Consider the following 15,936-nt stretch of genomic DNA (forward strand, 5'->3'; position numbering starts at 1 on the left):
CATACGTCACATGTGCCACAGGGATAGAAATATCTAAGATTATTTAGGCCCTAATTTGAGAAACAGAATGATCCTCCCCTGAAGGAAGAGTGAACTAGTGTCTGTCTATAGATAACACTGCCTTCAGTAAGTGCGGTTTAAATTAGTATCTCAGAAGACAGTTAATATTATTGATCTTCATTCTTGGAGAACTGAAGTTAGCTTAAGAACTTCTGAGATAATATAGTAAAATATTGGCAAAAGCAGATCCATAATATTACAAAAGCCCACCCTCATCTTTGAAAATTTTACAAAAATGAAGAACTAGAAGACAGATAATTTAAATACAGGAGAAGAAAACCTACTGACGTTTTTCATAACACCACAATGCAACATCACAGAACTACCCAAACAACTGTCTTGGTCTCATTTAGGTATTAGGCTAGTATCAACATAGCAAACAGAGAGAGATATAGATGCTAGTATTTAAGTAGATAGGAAAATTGAAATACTTGCACAATGCTAGTTGTTTTGGAAACATGCTGATTTAATGTGTGTCAAAATAAACAAACAAGCTGAATGGCACTTTAACTGCTTCAAACAGAAAAATAATTACAGTGATCAGAAACACTGAGTATAATGCAACTGCGCCACTGCATAAATTGCCATATAAATGCCCTTTTCAATAAACTTCACACAAGATTATGTTCAAGAATCTATGCTTTCATTATAAAGCAGTAAGTCTAGCAATAATAAATGCAAAGATAAATTTTGAAATGAGACCCAGGTAGAAATCAATGAAGTGATATTAGCTTGAAACAATAATTGACATATTTGTGCTATTCCCATTCACTTCAATAAAATGTTAATGTTGAATCTTAATGACAACTCCCTTAAATACCTAGGTTAGCTATTTCACTACCGATCACCATAGCAGAATCAACTTAAATGTTCTTCACTGTTGTTGATGTGTCACGTACTGTAACAGGGTGTAGTAGTTAGACAGTTGCTAAGAAGGCTTGATGGGTCGGGAATAAAAAATTCAATCCACTCCCACAATTTTAAAATCATTTCTACCCCTTTCTGGTTTTGAGGAAGGGTCAGGAAGCAATATCAAATGCCTCAGTTCCTAAAATCACTATGATTATTAGAAGGAGATGAGAGAAGAACTTTTTTCACACAAGAATCTTTCCTAGGAGACTTAAATTAATGTCAACTCAACAGTCTTGATAGAAGATTTCAGAAGTCAGTTACTTGTAATCAGGTGACTAACCTTTCAAAAAGTCTCTTGTTCTCATGCTAGATAGCCAAAAATCATGAAGCAGTTCTTATATTCAGGTTTATCGTTGCTTGAAAGTTTGAGCGAGTGCTTGATTGGTTGGCTGAAAAGGGCGGGAGTTGGGAGTGTTTTGTTTCAGGTGAGCCTGGCTGTTTAAAAAAGCCAGCGCTCCGCGAACCAGCTGAGCGGCGGGGAACAGCAGAGCAGCAAACAGCAGGAGTTTGCCTGGGAGTTCGCCTGGGGTGAGCCCACTGAGGTTTGCACCCTGACAGCTTCTCTGAATAATTACTGCATCTTCTGAGGAAACTCATAGTAGGAAGGTAATATGGATGGGGAGTGTTCAACTGTTGTGACCTGCACTGGATGTGCCATGTTTGTCTTTCTTCCACAGGACAGAAGCGACTTTGTGTGTACGAAGTGCAAGCTGGTCTCCATACTGGAAGAGAAGGTTCAAGGTCTGGAGCAACAGGTATCGACCCTGTGTTGCATAAGAGAATCTGAAGATTTCCTGGACAGACGTCAGGATATGCTTCTACGGGCACAAGGTTCTGAAGATTCAGAGCAGGCTGCACAGCGGGGACAGAAGGACAGTGAAGAAATTTGGCAACATGTGACCTCCAGAAGAAGGGGGAACGTCCATGTACCAGCAACGCAGATACAGGTAAGTAACCGTTTTCATGTTCTCTCCACAGGTACCATTGCGGGGAGTGGGCCAGATGATACGTCTCGGAGAAAGGAGCAGAAGAAGACTCTGCCAGTTGAAAGGCATAAGATGCACTGTCCTGAGGTTGGGGGTCCCACGACCACCACTCCCAAGAAAAGGAGGCAGGTGGTGGTGGTCGGGGACTCTCTCCTCAGGGGGACTGAGTCATCTATCTGCCGCCCTGACCAGGAAAACAGAAGTCTGCTGCTTGCCAGGGGCTAAGATTCGTGATGTGACGGAGAGACTGCCGAGACTCATCAAGCCCTCGGACCACTACTCCTTCCTGCTTTTCCACGTGGGAACCAATGATACTGCCAAGAATGACCTTGAGCAGATCACTGCAGACTACGTGGCTCTGGGAAGGAGGTTAAAGGAGTATGAGGCGCAAGTGGTGTTCTCGTCCATCCTCCCCGTGGAAGGAAAAGGCCGGGGTAGGGATTGTCGAATCGTGGAAGTCAATGAATGGCTACGCAGGTGGTGTAGGAGAGAAGACTTTGGATTCTTTGATCATGGGAAGGTGTTCCAAGAAGGAGGAGTGCTAGGCAGAGACGGGATCCACCTAACGAAGAGAGGGAAGAGCATCTTCACGAGCAGGCTGGCTAACCTAGTGAGGAGGGCTTTAAACTAGGTTCACTGGGGGAAGGAGACCAAAGCCCTGAGGCAGGTGGGGAAGCGGGATACCAGGAGGAAGCACGAGCAGGAGCGTGTGAGAGGGGAGGGCTCCTGCCTCATACTGAGAATGAGGAGCGATCAGCGGGTTATCTCAAGTGCCTATATACAAATGCACAAAGCCTGGGAAACAAGCAGGGAGAACTGGAGGTCCTGGCAAAGTCAGGGAATTATGATGTGATTGGAATAACAGAGACTTGGTGGGATAACTCGCATGACTGGAGTACTGTCATGGATGGATATAAACTGTTCAGGAAGCACAGGGAGGCCAGAAAAGGTGGGGGAGTTGCACTGTATGTAAGGGAGCAGTATGACTGCTCAGAGCTCAAGTATGAAACTGCAGGAAAACCTGAGAGTCTCTGGATTAAGTTTAGAAGTGTGAGCAACAAGGGTGATGTCGTGGTGGGAGTCTGCTATAGACCACCGGACCAGGGGGATGAGGTAGATGAGGCTTTCTTCCGCCAACTACCAGAAGCTACTAGATCGCACGCCCTGGTTCTCATGGGCGACTTCAATCATCCTGATATCTGCTGGGAGAGCAATACAGCGGTGCACAGACGATCCAGGAAGTTTTTGGAAAGTGTAGGGGACAATTTCCTGGTGCAAGTGCTGGAGGAACTAACTGGGGCAGAGCTCTTCTTGACCTGCTGCTCACAAACCGGGAAGAATTAGTAGGGAAAGCAAAAGTGGATGGGAACCTGGGAGGCAGTGACCATGAGATGGTCGAGTTCAGGATCCTGACACAAGGAAGAAGAAAGGAGAGCAGCAGAATACGGACCCTGGACTTCAGAAAAGCAGACTTTGACAAACTCAGGGAACTGATGGGCAGGATCCCCTGGGAGAATAACATGAGGGGGAAAGGAGACCAGGAGAGCTGGCTGTATTTTAAAGAATCCTTATTGTGTTTACAGGGACAAACCATCCCTATGTGTAGAAAGAATAGTAAATATGGCAGGCAACCAGCTTGGCTTAACAGTGAAATCCTTGCTGATCTTAAAACACAAAAAAGAGAGACTTACAAGAAGTGGAAGATTGGACAAATGACCAGGGAAGAGTATAAAAATATTGCTTGGGCATGCAGGAGTGAAATCAGGAAGGCTAAAATCACACCTGCAGTTTCAGCTAGCAAGAGATGTTAAGAGTAACAAGAAGGGTTTCTTCAGGTATGTTGGCAACAAGAAGAAAGTCAAGGAAAGTGTGGGCCCCTTACTGAATGAGGGAGGCAACCTAGTGACAGAGGATGTGGAAAAAGCTAAACGTACTCAATGCTTTTTTTGCCTCTGTCTTCACAAACAAGGTCAGCTCCCAGACTACTGCACTGGGCAGCACAGCATGGGGAGGAGGTGGCCAGCCCCCTGTGAAGAAAGAAGCGGTTCGGGACTATTTAGAAAAGCTGGACGTGCACAAATCCATGGGGCCAGATGCGTTGCATCGGAGAGTGCTAAAGGAATTGGCGGATGTGATTGCAGAGCCACTGGCCATTATCTTTGAAAACTCATGGCGATCGGGGGAAGTCCCGGAAGACTCGAAAAAGCCTAATGTAGTGCCAATCTTTAAAAAAGGGAAGAAGGAAGATCCTGAGAACTACAGGCCAGTCAGCCTCCCCTCAGTCCCCGGAAAAATCATGCAGCATGTCCTCAAGGAATCAATTCTGAAGCACTTAGAGGAGAGGAAAGTGATCAGGAACAGTCAGCATGGATTCACCAAGGGCAAGTCATGCCTGACTAATCCAATTGCCTTCTATGATGAGAAAACTGGTTCAGTGGATGAAGGGAAAGCAGTGGACATGTTATTCCTTGACTTTAGCAAAGCTTTTGACACGGTCTCTCACAGTATTCTTGCCAGCAAGTTAAAGAAGTATGGGCTGGATGGATGCACTACAAGGTGGGTAGAAAGTTGGCTAGATTGTCGGGCTCAACGGGTAGTGATCAATGGCTCCATGTCTAGTTGGCAGCCGGTATCTTGCAGAGTGCCCCAAGGGTCGGTCCTGGGGCCGGTTATGTTCAATATCTTCATTAATGATCTGGAGGATGGTGTGGATTGCACCCTCAGCAAGTTTGCGGATGACACTAAACTGGGAGGAGAGGTAGATACGCTGGAGGGTAGGGATAGGATACAGAGGGCCCTAGACAAATTGGAGGATTGGGCCAAAAGAAATCTGATGAGGTTCAACAAGGACAAGTGCAGAGTCCTGCACTGAGGACGGAAGAATCCCATGCACCGCTTCAGACTAGGGACCGAATTGCTAGGCAGCAGTTCTGCAGAGAAGGACCTAAGGGTGACAGTGGACGAGAAGCTGGATATGAGTCAACAGTGTGCCCTTGTTGCCAAGAAGGCCAATGGCATTTTGGGATGTATAAGTAGGGGCATTGCCAGCAGATCGAGGGACGTGATCTGTTCCCCTCTATTCGACATTGGGGAGGCCTCATCTGGAGTACTGTGTCCAGTTTTGGGCCCCACGCTACAAGAAGGATGTGGAAAAATTGGAGAGAGAGTCCAGCAAAGGGCAACAAAAATGATTAGGGGACTGGAACACATGACTTATGAGGAGAGGCTGAGGGAACTGGGATTGTTTAGTCTACAGAAGAGAAGAATGAGGGGGGATTTGATAGCTGCTTTTAACTACCTGAAAGGTGGATACAAAGAGGATGGATCTAGACTATTCTCAGTGATAGCAGATGACAGGACAAGGAATAATGGTCTCAAGTTGCAGTGGGGGAGGTTTAGGTTGGATATTAGGAAAAACTTTTTCACTAGGAGGGTGGTGAAACACTGGAATGCGTTACCTAGGGAGGTGGTGGAATCCCCTTCCTTAGAAGTTTTTAAGGTCAGGCTTGACAAAGCCCTGGGTGGGATGATTTAATTGGGGATTGGTCCTGCTCTTGGCAGGGGGTTGGACTAGATGACCTCCAGAGGTCCCTTCCAACTCTGATATTCTATGATTCTATGATTCTTTGTAAGGCAAACCACAAAAATACCAGTTATGATTGTCTGAATCATCTCTGGTTATTATGTGACAGGTAAGGTTGTATTCCTTAGACATGTGGTGCATGTGTAACAATATTTCATTCACAGAGGATTAAAACCAATTTTAAAAGAAAATTTTAAAAATCAGATTTTTCTAGTTTAAATCAGATTTTTATATTTAAAGTTAAAATTTGAATTTATGATAGTTTATGTTAAGGCCTTAATCTAAATCATTTTAATAGATTAGAATAAGTAAAAAACAAAAACAAAAAAAACAACCCACACCCCAAACACTACGCAAGACATGTTTCCTGCCAAAGTTTTAAAGGAAGTCAAATCCCTGAACTGGTGAAGCACCTGGAACCAGACATTGTTGAAATGCTAAGCCACCTTTTGAGAGCACTAGCTTCTTCTGCAGGTGCAAAGAGAATATTTTCTTCATTTCAGTTTATTTAACTAGTTCAGTTCAATGACTAGATCAAAGTTAACAAGTCAACTGAGAGTTGAAAAAAGCAGGAAAGCTTGTTTTCCTCTTCCAACCTAGGAACAAAAAGTAGATGTAGGAGGATGAGGTCTGCTACGTCTAAAATCTTGAAGAACATGGTGACCAGGAACAATCGGTTTAATTCACTAACTACAGATAATACTCCCTTTGTTTAATATATCAGTTAGTTTTAAAACTCAACCTGTTTTTATAAGTTTTCTTATATATCACACAGATTTTAAGGTAGATTAATTAAAAACCAACCTTTAAATGCTGTTTTTGTACATTTTTTATTACATCTGAATTCCCACTCAACCTTGGCACAAATCACAAGTAAATATTTTATCTCATAAATAATACATTACTCACCATTTTTAACATAACATATAGAACATAAGAATGCCCATACTGGGTCAGACCAAAGGTCCATCTAGCCCAGTATCCTGTCTTCCAACAGGTGGCCAATGCCAGGTGCCCCAGAGGGAATCAACAGAACAGGTAATCTTCAAGTGATCCATGCCCTGTCTTCCATTCCCAGCTTCTGGCAAACAGGCTAGGGACATTATCCCTGCCCATCCTGGCTAATACCCATTGATGGACCTATCCTCCATGAATTTATCTAGTTCTTTTTTTAACCCTGTTCTAGTCTTGGCCTTCACAACATCCTCTGGCAAGGAGTTCCACAGGTTGACTGTGCTCTGTGAAAAAATACTTCCTTCTGTCATGATTTTATAGACCTCAATCATATCCCCCCTTAGTCGTGTCTTTTCTAAGACGAAAAGTCCCAGTCTTATTAATCTCTACTCATATGGCAGCCATTCCATACCCCTAATCATTTCTGTTGCCCGTTTCTGAACTTTTTCCAATACCAATACATCTTTTTTGAGATGGGATGACCACATCTGCACGCAGTATTCAAGATGTGGCGTGCCATGGATTTATATAGAAGCAATATGATGATATTTTCTTATTAGCTATCCCTTTCCTAATGTTTCCCAACATTCTGTTCGCTTTTTTGACTGCCACTGCACATTGAGTGGATGTTTTCAGAGAACAATCCACAGTGACTCCAAGATCTCTTTCTTGAGTGGTCACAGCTAATTTAGACCCCATCATTTTATATGTGTAGTTGGGATTATGTTTTCCAATGTACATTACTTTGCATTGATCAACATGAAATTTCATCTGCCATTTTGTTGCCCAGTCACCCAGTTTTGAGAGATCCTTTTGTAACTCTTGGCAGTCTGCCTGGGACTTAACTATCTTGAATAGTTTTGTATCATCGGCAAAATTTGCCACCTCACGGTTTACCCTTTTTTCCAGATCATTTATGAATATGTTGAATAGGACTGGACTCAGTACAGACCCCTGGGGGACACCATTTACCTCTCTCCATTCTGAAAACTGTATTTTTTCCTACCCTTTGTTTCCTATCTTTTAACCAGTTACCAATCCATGAGAGAACCTTCCCCTCTTATCCCATGACTGCTTACTTTGCTTCAGAGCCTTTGGTGAAGAACCTTGTCAAAGGCTTTCTGAAAATCTAAATACACTATATCCACTAGATCCCTCGTCCACATGCTTGTTGACCCTCAAAGAATTCTAGTAGATTGGTGAAGCATGATTTCCCTTTACAAAAACCATGCTGACTCTTCCCCCAGCAAATTATGTTCATCTATGTGTCTAACAATTTCGTTCTTTACTATAGGTTCAACCAGTTTACCCAGCACTGAAGTCAGGTTTACCGGCCTGTAATTGCCGGGGTCACCTCTGGAGCCCTTTTTAAAAATTGGCGTCACATTGGTGACTTATTACAGTTTAGTTCATCAATTCGTTCCAAAACCTCCTCTAATGACATCTCAATCTGGGACAGTTCCTCAGATTTGTCACCTAAAAAGACCGGCTCAGGTTTGGGAATCTCCCTCACATCCTCATATAAAATTAAGAATCTCAATGAAAGTAATGTGTATAGACACAGCATAACCTTTTGGTGTGCAAAAGCAACAAGATATACGGCATAAAGACAAACCAACGCGTTTTAATGGTTACCAACCACTCATTCAAATTTTCTTTGGAAAAATACCTAAAAAGTACAAATGCAAAACAAGATTTAAAACAATGATTTAAACCAAGATTTCCTGCTTGCTGATTTAAATGACGATCAAAATCAGTGATTTAAATCAATCCACCCTGATTTCACTTAGGGTATATGTCTAAAGCAAGATCTCAGATGATGTGAAAAAAATGTGTGGAACAACAAGAAGTCATCTAGCTAGCAGGTCACCATCCAGAAAGTTTATCCTTGCCACTGCCAGTGGCTAAATGTGTATGCAGGGTTCTGTGGTGGATGTCTCCCTGAACTCCTGAATGTACAGCCATTTGGAGGCATAAAATTAAGACATATGTTCAAGAATTACCACTTCATTGTAATGAATTAAGGCAGTTGATACCTCTCGGAGTAAGTTCCCCAATGCGGCTAAGTACTACTGCAAATATAAGTGTTAAATCTTTAAACAATGACAGTTTCACTTTAAAATGACTATCAAACTTTCTGTAACTTGTCTTCCATAGTTCTCTCAATTTCATTATGATTCCAAAATTTGCAATAAAAACAGCACTCACAAAGTTGGTGCAGAGCCATTATCTGTAAGGATGAGTCTTGGGTGCTGCTGAATTGTGATAGGAGAACTGGAACCTGATTCTGAGCTTGCTGAAGACATACTAGGTGGGCGGATCTCAGACAGATAATCCGGAGCAGAATCAATTTGTAGTGGTAACTGGTTAATATGGATGTCATCTGTTATTGGTGAATCCATGATGCCACATGTTAAAATGTGTGAAAGGCTGCAGTCATCACAAGTACATCTGCTCAAGAATTAAGATAGTAATAAAACTTATCAGTGTCACAGATTTCTAAAAAGGTATCATTTGAAGTTGCATTCAATTTTATTAAATGCACTGTGCCAGTTACAATATTTGATATCCTCTTTTCTCTAACCCAAGAGATTAATGTTTTATTATGAACTCATTAAAAACATCAGCTCACCTTCTTCTATAATTACAGTTGGGACAGTCAGGCATGCTCAAACGTGACGACAACATATGCCTCATTGTGTCTGTGAAGTTGTTCTCACCAGCTAGTGCTTTCTTGTTATTTAACTAAAGTAAATTGTAAGGCAGTGGTTTAGTATTGCAAGTATATGTTCACTAAAATTTTAACCAGTTTATAGCATAACTAATGGCAAAAAAAATCCTTTCCTTTTATAATGCTCAACTTAAAAAGACAATTATAATGCAAGTAATAACTTGATAGAAGTATCCTTTTGATCATCTATCACAATACCCAAAGTCAAAAACATTTATACCTACAAAAGTTTAAAGTTAGAAGCAGTAAGCACCTGGCATTCAAAATATGTTAGCCCAAAGACCATGTATTTCCATATTAAAGAAATCACAAGGCTAAGTCAATCTCTCTGATCCAGTTATAAGTGGAGTTTTGTATATTATTTTTATTAGATCACAACACAGAGTTCTCTCACTTCAGCAGTTACATGCCTTTTATGGATATACACAAAGGGACTAACATGTAGGAACAAACTCAATTACCCTTAAAGTTTAGAAAAAACATGGGGGCCCAATTCTGTAGCTGATCTGTGCTTAACTCCCATTTATCCAAGTGTGCTCTAAGCACAGGGTTGAAGAATTAGAGCACATATGGTTAGTGCAATATACAGATTACTCTTTCAGCTGCAAGCGTCTGTCTCTCATAGCATACAGAAAATATTCAAACTACCTAATAGAAATTGCTAAAACACCATAATCCTACCTGCTCTTCAATAAAACGCCTCTGTTTAAAAAATTCCCAGTCTTCCTTTAGCATGCGCTGTTTTGTTTTCATTGCCATCTAAAATAGAATACAGGGAGATTCATTGGTTTAAACATGAAAACACTACACTGTATTTGTTATGCCACCATCACATTTTATTTTATTTATCCTGTCCATGTTTATTTCAGAAAAAACTCACAAGAATTTTGTGTAATTAAAAACAAAGTTAAGTTATTCAAGTTATATTAAAAAGACAGAATTTATCTTATCCAAGTGCTCTTCTTACTTCATTAGCAAGGCCACTGTATTTTAACTCTAAAGCAAATGTAAAATCATTTTGGCAATCTTCCCCCCCCCTGCACCCTCCACACCCCAGTTAAGTCTTTACACTGACATTAAGTTCCACAGGTAAAATCAGATAGACAACTACTGTGAAGACAGGTTTCAGAGTAGCAGCCGTTACTTCTGTCTGATTCTTATAAACAATAGCAAATGTTCATTATTTGCTGTGCCTACTTTTCTTTAACAAAATGGTGATTTTTCACTTTTAGTATACCTAGGATTAGAGCATGCAGGCTATACAGGTGGCAGAGTTTGGCAACAAGAATTTTCTTCAGATACTTTGAAGCTATCCTCAAGATTTTATGCAAGACATTAACAAAGACACTGCTAACAGACTTACTTGCAACATCCCGAAGTGGATTGTAGTAGTTGTTAACTAAGCAGAAATGAGTAACTTTACTGACAATGTACATAAAACATGGGGATTACGTTTTTAATTAACAAAACTCATCTTAAAGACTATGGTTTCTTATCCAAAAGTAGTAATTAAAATACACGATACATCGGTGCATGCTATAGGAATTCAGACTAAGTAATAATTCATTTTTATCAGCACCTGTTATACCACCTTGACTAAAGGTCATAATTTTTGGAGTACATCTAAGAATTAATATGTATGCAATATATAACTTTGTATGTTTTACATTTACTGCAAGGCAGGCAATAGCTTACATGGTCCTTACCTGTTCATCTACATAATCATCTATTTTTTTCTGGCATTCAAGCCAGGCTTCAGCCACTTGACACATCTCCTGTTCCAACTGATGATACCTTTGTAGCAAGGTACTATACATATCTTCACTACAGGAATCATGTGTTGTTCCAAGCCTAAAAGTTTAAATAGCAATTATTAGAGTATGAAATAGAAGCAGAGGCATCTACCTAATAATCAAAATGATTCACTGATGTCCACTAACCTTTCTGATATACACCACCACTTAGAATCACAGAAGGTTATGGTTGAAAGACACCTCAGGAGGTCATCTAGTCCAACCCCCTGCTCAAAGCAGGGCCAACCCCAACTAAATCTTAAAATAGTTTTAGGATCCAAAAAAATGGCTTTAGGCGATTAATGTAACTACAGTAACTGACACAGAAGCTATTTGGCCACTAGTTCCCCAAAACATGTTTATTTGTATTTTTAAGCATAAAGGTCTGACAACAGCTCACTCTTGATGTTCTGTAACCCGTGTAAGCAATAACTGTGAGTAAGTAAGAAGCAAACCTAGGGTCATCGCAACTGACTTAGCATACTTATTCACCCAGCTTTATTGCTTGATATACCTATCTTCCTGAACCACATATGCGTTAAGTAGAGATGACCATCTACCAAAGAGCTGGATAGCAAAGACAAACCCAGGTCTGGTGAAGCGTTAATCAGCATAATGATTAAGGATGACACTAATTATTTAATAGCTAGGGCTGTTGGGCCTCCACTTGGGGAAACAGACATGAAATCAAGCTATTGCATAACTAGGTTACACACAGTAACTCGTACTCCTGGGGGAATTTCGTGCCACTGCACGTGAGCAGAATTCATGTCCCCCGTGACTTTTTTGCTTCCCCACAGAAAAATGACTTTCTGACTGGGAAGCAAAGGGAAGCCACAAGAACAGTCATGCTGCCGCTCCCCAGCGGCACACGTGCTTTGTTTCAGGTGCCCGGAGCAGCTAGTGGAGAGGTAAATCACTGGGGGAAAGTGTGCAGGGCTGGGGACGCCTCAGCCAGTGGCTCCTACCTTGCTTGTCCCAGCTGGGCTGGGGAGGATGGGACTTGCTTTTCCTGTACAAGAAGTGGCCAGGGCACCCCCAGAAACCTCTCCGGCTACAGAAACTCTGCACCATTGCCCTCTTCCTGCCCCCATTGCTCCTCAGCCATACAGGAGGGTTAACTCTACAGGTAGCTGCTTCCCTCGTCCATCCAACCCCTGTGCATCCAGACCTGCCTCATACCCAGATCACCCCACCAAACCTCACGCCCTAAACCCAGAACCCCACCACCAAGCCCCTGAACCTGAACCCACACCCTAACAAGCCTCATCCTCTGCATCCGAATCCCACCCCTTCACCCAAACTACCCTCCCCTACTCACCCCCCTCCACCTGGACCACACTGACAAGCCCCCACAAACCCAGATCCCCATCCCACTGAGCCCCACCAAGCAAGCACCCAGATCTGCAACACACAAAGCCAGCACCTGGACCGCCCCCTCCAGTTGAGCCCTCCACACCCAGACCCCCCTGCAGAACTCCAACTACCTTCACCTGGAACCCCCCCCCCCCGGCATAGTCCCATTGTCTCTGCATCCAGAACCTCTCCCCCACACCACCCATGAGCCCCTGTTCATCCAGATCCCCCCACAAAGCCACCCAAACCCAGACTGGGTTCTGTGTGGGGCAATCACCCCACATCTGGATCTCTCCACATTAAGTTGCTCCACACTTGGATCCTGCTGGGCTGAACCTGCCTGCCTACATCTAGTGTACTTGGCATAGAGGGGCAAGGCCCTGGGTGTTTCTGGGGCTGGCCTGGCCCTTGCGCTATGTCAGGATCAGGTGCAGCTTCACTGCTGAGTCCATGTCCAGGGAGAGAGGGGGGAGGCCTGCAGGGTGATCTCACACCTCTGTGCAGTCAGTGGCCTGTGCTCCCCCCTGCCATGCTGGAGCCTCTGCATTTATTTATTGACAAATAAAATTTGCAGAATTTTGGAGAATTTTAAAATAGTGTGTGCAGAATTTTTGTTTTTTTTGGCACAGAATTCCCTCATGAGTAAACTCACTTCCTACCCACTAGAGGCAGCATTTGTTCTGAGATTGGTAGGTTAAAAGACACTTCTCCCTCAAAGAGGAATTTTCAGGAATGGAAGACAGAGGCTTTCCTGATCCCCTACTACTGTGGAATCAGCAGTTTTATACTGCTTGTTTCTCTGAGGTCTGCCATAAAACATCAGTGCAAGCATCCACAAACTACCAAGTCAGCATCCTGAACCTTGGTCTCAGAACCAAGTAAGGTAGAGATTATAGTATGTTACACACTTCTAACGTGCATTTCATTACAAAGGTCTTTGAGTTCCTCCAAATATAAACCAAGCCATGCCACTCAGTCAAGTATTATCCCCATTTTACCAATTGGTGAACTAAGGCAAAGAGGTTAAGTGACTTGCCGAGAGCTTCTCAAAAAGTTAGTGTCAGAACCAAGCATCTCATCTCCTAAAATGAAATCCTGGTCACAATCAGGTTCACAGAGTTTTGCCATTGACTTTAATGGGGCCAGGACTTCATACCTAGTTCTCTATTCTAACTGCTATGTAATACTGCCTGCCACCATCTGGCAGCAATGGTAAGAAATTTCTCAGTCCCAACATGGAGAACCTAAAATAACTAAGAACAAAGTGAATGCAGACAACTATTGTCCACTGTTAAACAAAAGCCACTAATTTCATTTCACCCAAGATCTCAAGTTGTTTATTTTTTATGGAAACCTCAGCTACAGTTTTTTTAGGACAATACTTTCTACATACCAAAAATCATGAAAACATAAAAATGCATTAAGAATATAAGTTAACTACATGGAATGTTCAACGGTGCTTAAAATTCTACCAGCAATCAATGTTGCCAATTCTCATGATTTTATCATGAGACTCACGAAATTTATTTTTTTTCTTAATGCCCTGGCTCCTGAAGTAATGATAATTCTGGACAATGTTACCCTTCTTATACAAAATAGCAAGTTTCTAGCCTTCACGACTATAGAGAAGAACATGATAATTTAACCCCAATGAACCCTACACTGGTTCAAAAACCAAAAGGCAAATAAAACTCTCAAAACATATTTTTCCAAAATTTCCATTTCTGAAGGCCAACTCATGATCTAACGTTTTCCGTTGGCAATACTGCAGTTTTATACCTGTATAAAATCAGGAGTTATAATAAAATACTGAAAAAGAGGACTTGTGGCACCTAAGAGACTAACAAATTTATTTGAGCATAAGCTTTCGTGAGCTACAGCTCACTTCATCGGCTGTAGCTCACGAAAGCTTATGCTCAAATAAATTTGTTAGTCTCTAAGGTGCCACAAGTCCTCCTTTTCTTTCTGCAGATACAGACTAACACGGCTGCTGCTCTGAAATAAAATACTTGGCATTTACACATTTACAACAAATTTATTTGTTTAAGACAAATGTAGGGCAACAGTTACTAAAAAGAGAGAGTTTAATCTTTCAATTGTATGGGATCCAAGACAGATCGCAAATATTCCTAGCTTATTTGGGTCAAAACACATGATCCGTTTACAAATCTATCAAAACTATTATTCAAACGCGCTACTGCATTTCCTATAGTGCACCAGCAACTTCACATACAAACAACAGGTGCACAGACTAAGAAAGTAACTCATTTTTAAAGGTCTCTATGAAAGCAAAACTCAGAGGAGCAGCAGCAATGTTTTAAAAACCTACGTTTAATAGGGTTTTGTCCATTTGATTGCTTTTGTTTAATATTAATATATTATGACCATTAATTTGTTTTATGTTTTTTGGTGTGTCTGTTTAGGATAGTGGCATGTAGGCCACTGCTAAAGATATCATCATCTGAGGGTTGCTTATGAGAGCCTAATTCTGCTAACACTTACCACCAGGGATATACTGTGAAGTCACTCATGGATCCAATCATGGTAATATGTACCATCCTCAGGGGTGAACCTTTGCAGGATTGAGCTCTACATTTGTAAGGTTTGTGTTTTTCAGTGTACCTACAGTAGTAGACCAGCTAAAGATTCTAAACAAACATGCAGTAATTAAAAGAAAAACCCAATTTACAAACAAGTGCACCAACTGAACAGATGTTTTCATCACACCTCATCTTAAAGTAGTTTGTGAGGAATGTGAAGAGGTATTTCAGTGGTTTGCTTAGTGAAAAAAAATAAATCACAGAATCTAATCCTTTTTTTTTTAAAAAAAAAGAATGAATAGTTTTACCATTAGTCTTATCAAAAGTATCTAACTATTTTGTTACAGATACTTTGTAATCTATTATTCTCTTTACTTAATGTGTGTGTATACAGATATATTGAAAGACACTTTACCTTAGCTGTGACACCAGTGTTGGCAAGCTGTTCTGCAGAAGTGGCTCAGAAAATACCAGATTTTCAAATAGATGCTTATTGTGCAATTCCCAAGTCACCTGAAATTTCTTCAAGTGTTCATTTTCCTATTAAAAATATTTAAATTTTCTATAAATCTAACATATTTCTAAAAGAACTCTTCAGATGCCAGAAAGAAAATTTCTTTAGCTAGTAACCTTTTAAACCCACCAGCCCAGAAGATGGGTTATTCAGCTTAGACCTTACCCAGTTTTAATATTAACAATCATAAAATATATTATTTTGCCACTGATCTATGAATCAGGACCTTCACTGACTTCTGAAAGTCACTCTAGCTTCTTTTCTCATCTTTCTGAATAGTCCGGGGGGGGGGGGGGGAATCAGAAGAAGGTACTATCTTGTTGAAAGGCCTTCCACAAATTCACAGTTCAATTTCTCTCTCAATAGACATCAATTGTATCATCTTAGCCAGAAACTTTCCAGGGGTTTTGATGTGCTATCATCCCTGATCAATGTTAGATTCTTCTTTACCATATATAGCAGGCAATACCTCTCTCCTAGAACGTTCTGCTTTTCCCACACGGTTTA

At 41.4% G+C, this 15,936-nt stretch overlaps 1 protein-coding gene across 2 annotated transcripts in view; it reads right to left on the minus strand.

Annotated features, from left to right (window-relative positions):
* Positions 1 to 15,936, minus strand: part of FAM193A (family with sequence similarity 193 member A) — a 97,275-nt gene that overhangs the window by 27,526 nt on the left and 53,813 nt on the right. For both annotated transcript variants that reach the window (XM_074951796.1, XM_074951797.1), the window contains 5 exons: positions 15,331 to 15,455; positions 10,933 to 11,077; positions 9,908 to 9,985; positions 9,128 to 9,240; positions 8,704 to 8,946 (listed from right to left, as the gene is read on the minus strand). In XM_074951796.1, coding sequence (XP_074807897.1) covers positions 8,704 to 8,946; positions 9,128 to 9,240; positions 9,908 to 9,985; positions 10,933 to 11,077; positions 15,331 to 15,455 — 704 coding nt within the window. The remainder of the gene's footprint in view (positions 1 to 8,703; positions 8,947 to 9,127; positions 9,241 to 9,907; positions 9,986 to 10,932; positions 11,078 to 15,330; positions 15,456 to 15,936) is intronic.

The sequence above is a fragment of the Natator depressus genome, chromosome 4, assembly GCF_965152275.1.
Source record: "Natator depressus isolate rNatDep1 chromosome 4, rNatDep2.hap1, whole genome shotgun sequence".
Taxonomy (NCBI): Eukaryota; Metazoa; Chordata; order Testudines; family Cheloniidae; genus Natator; species Natator depressus.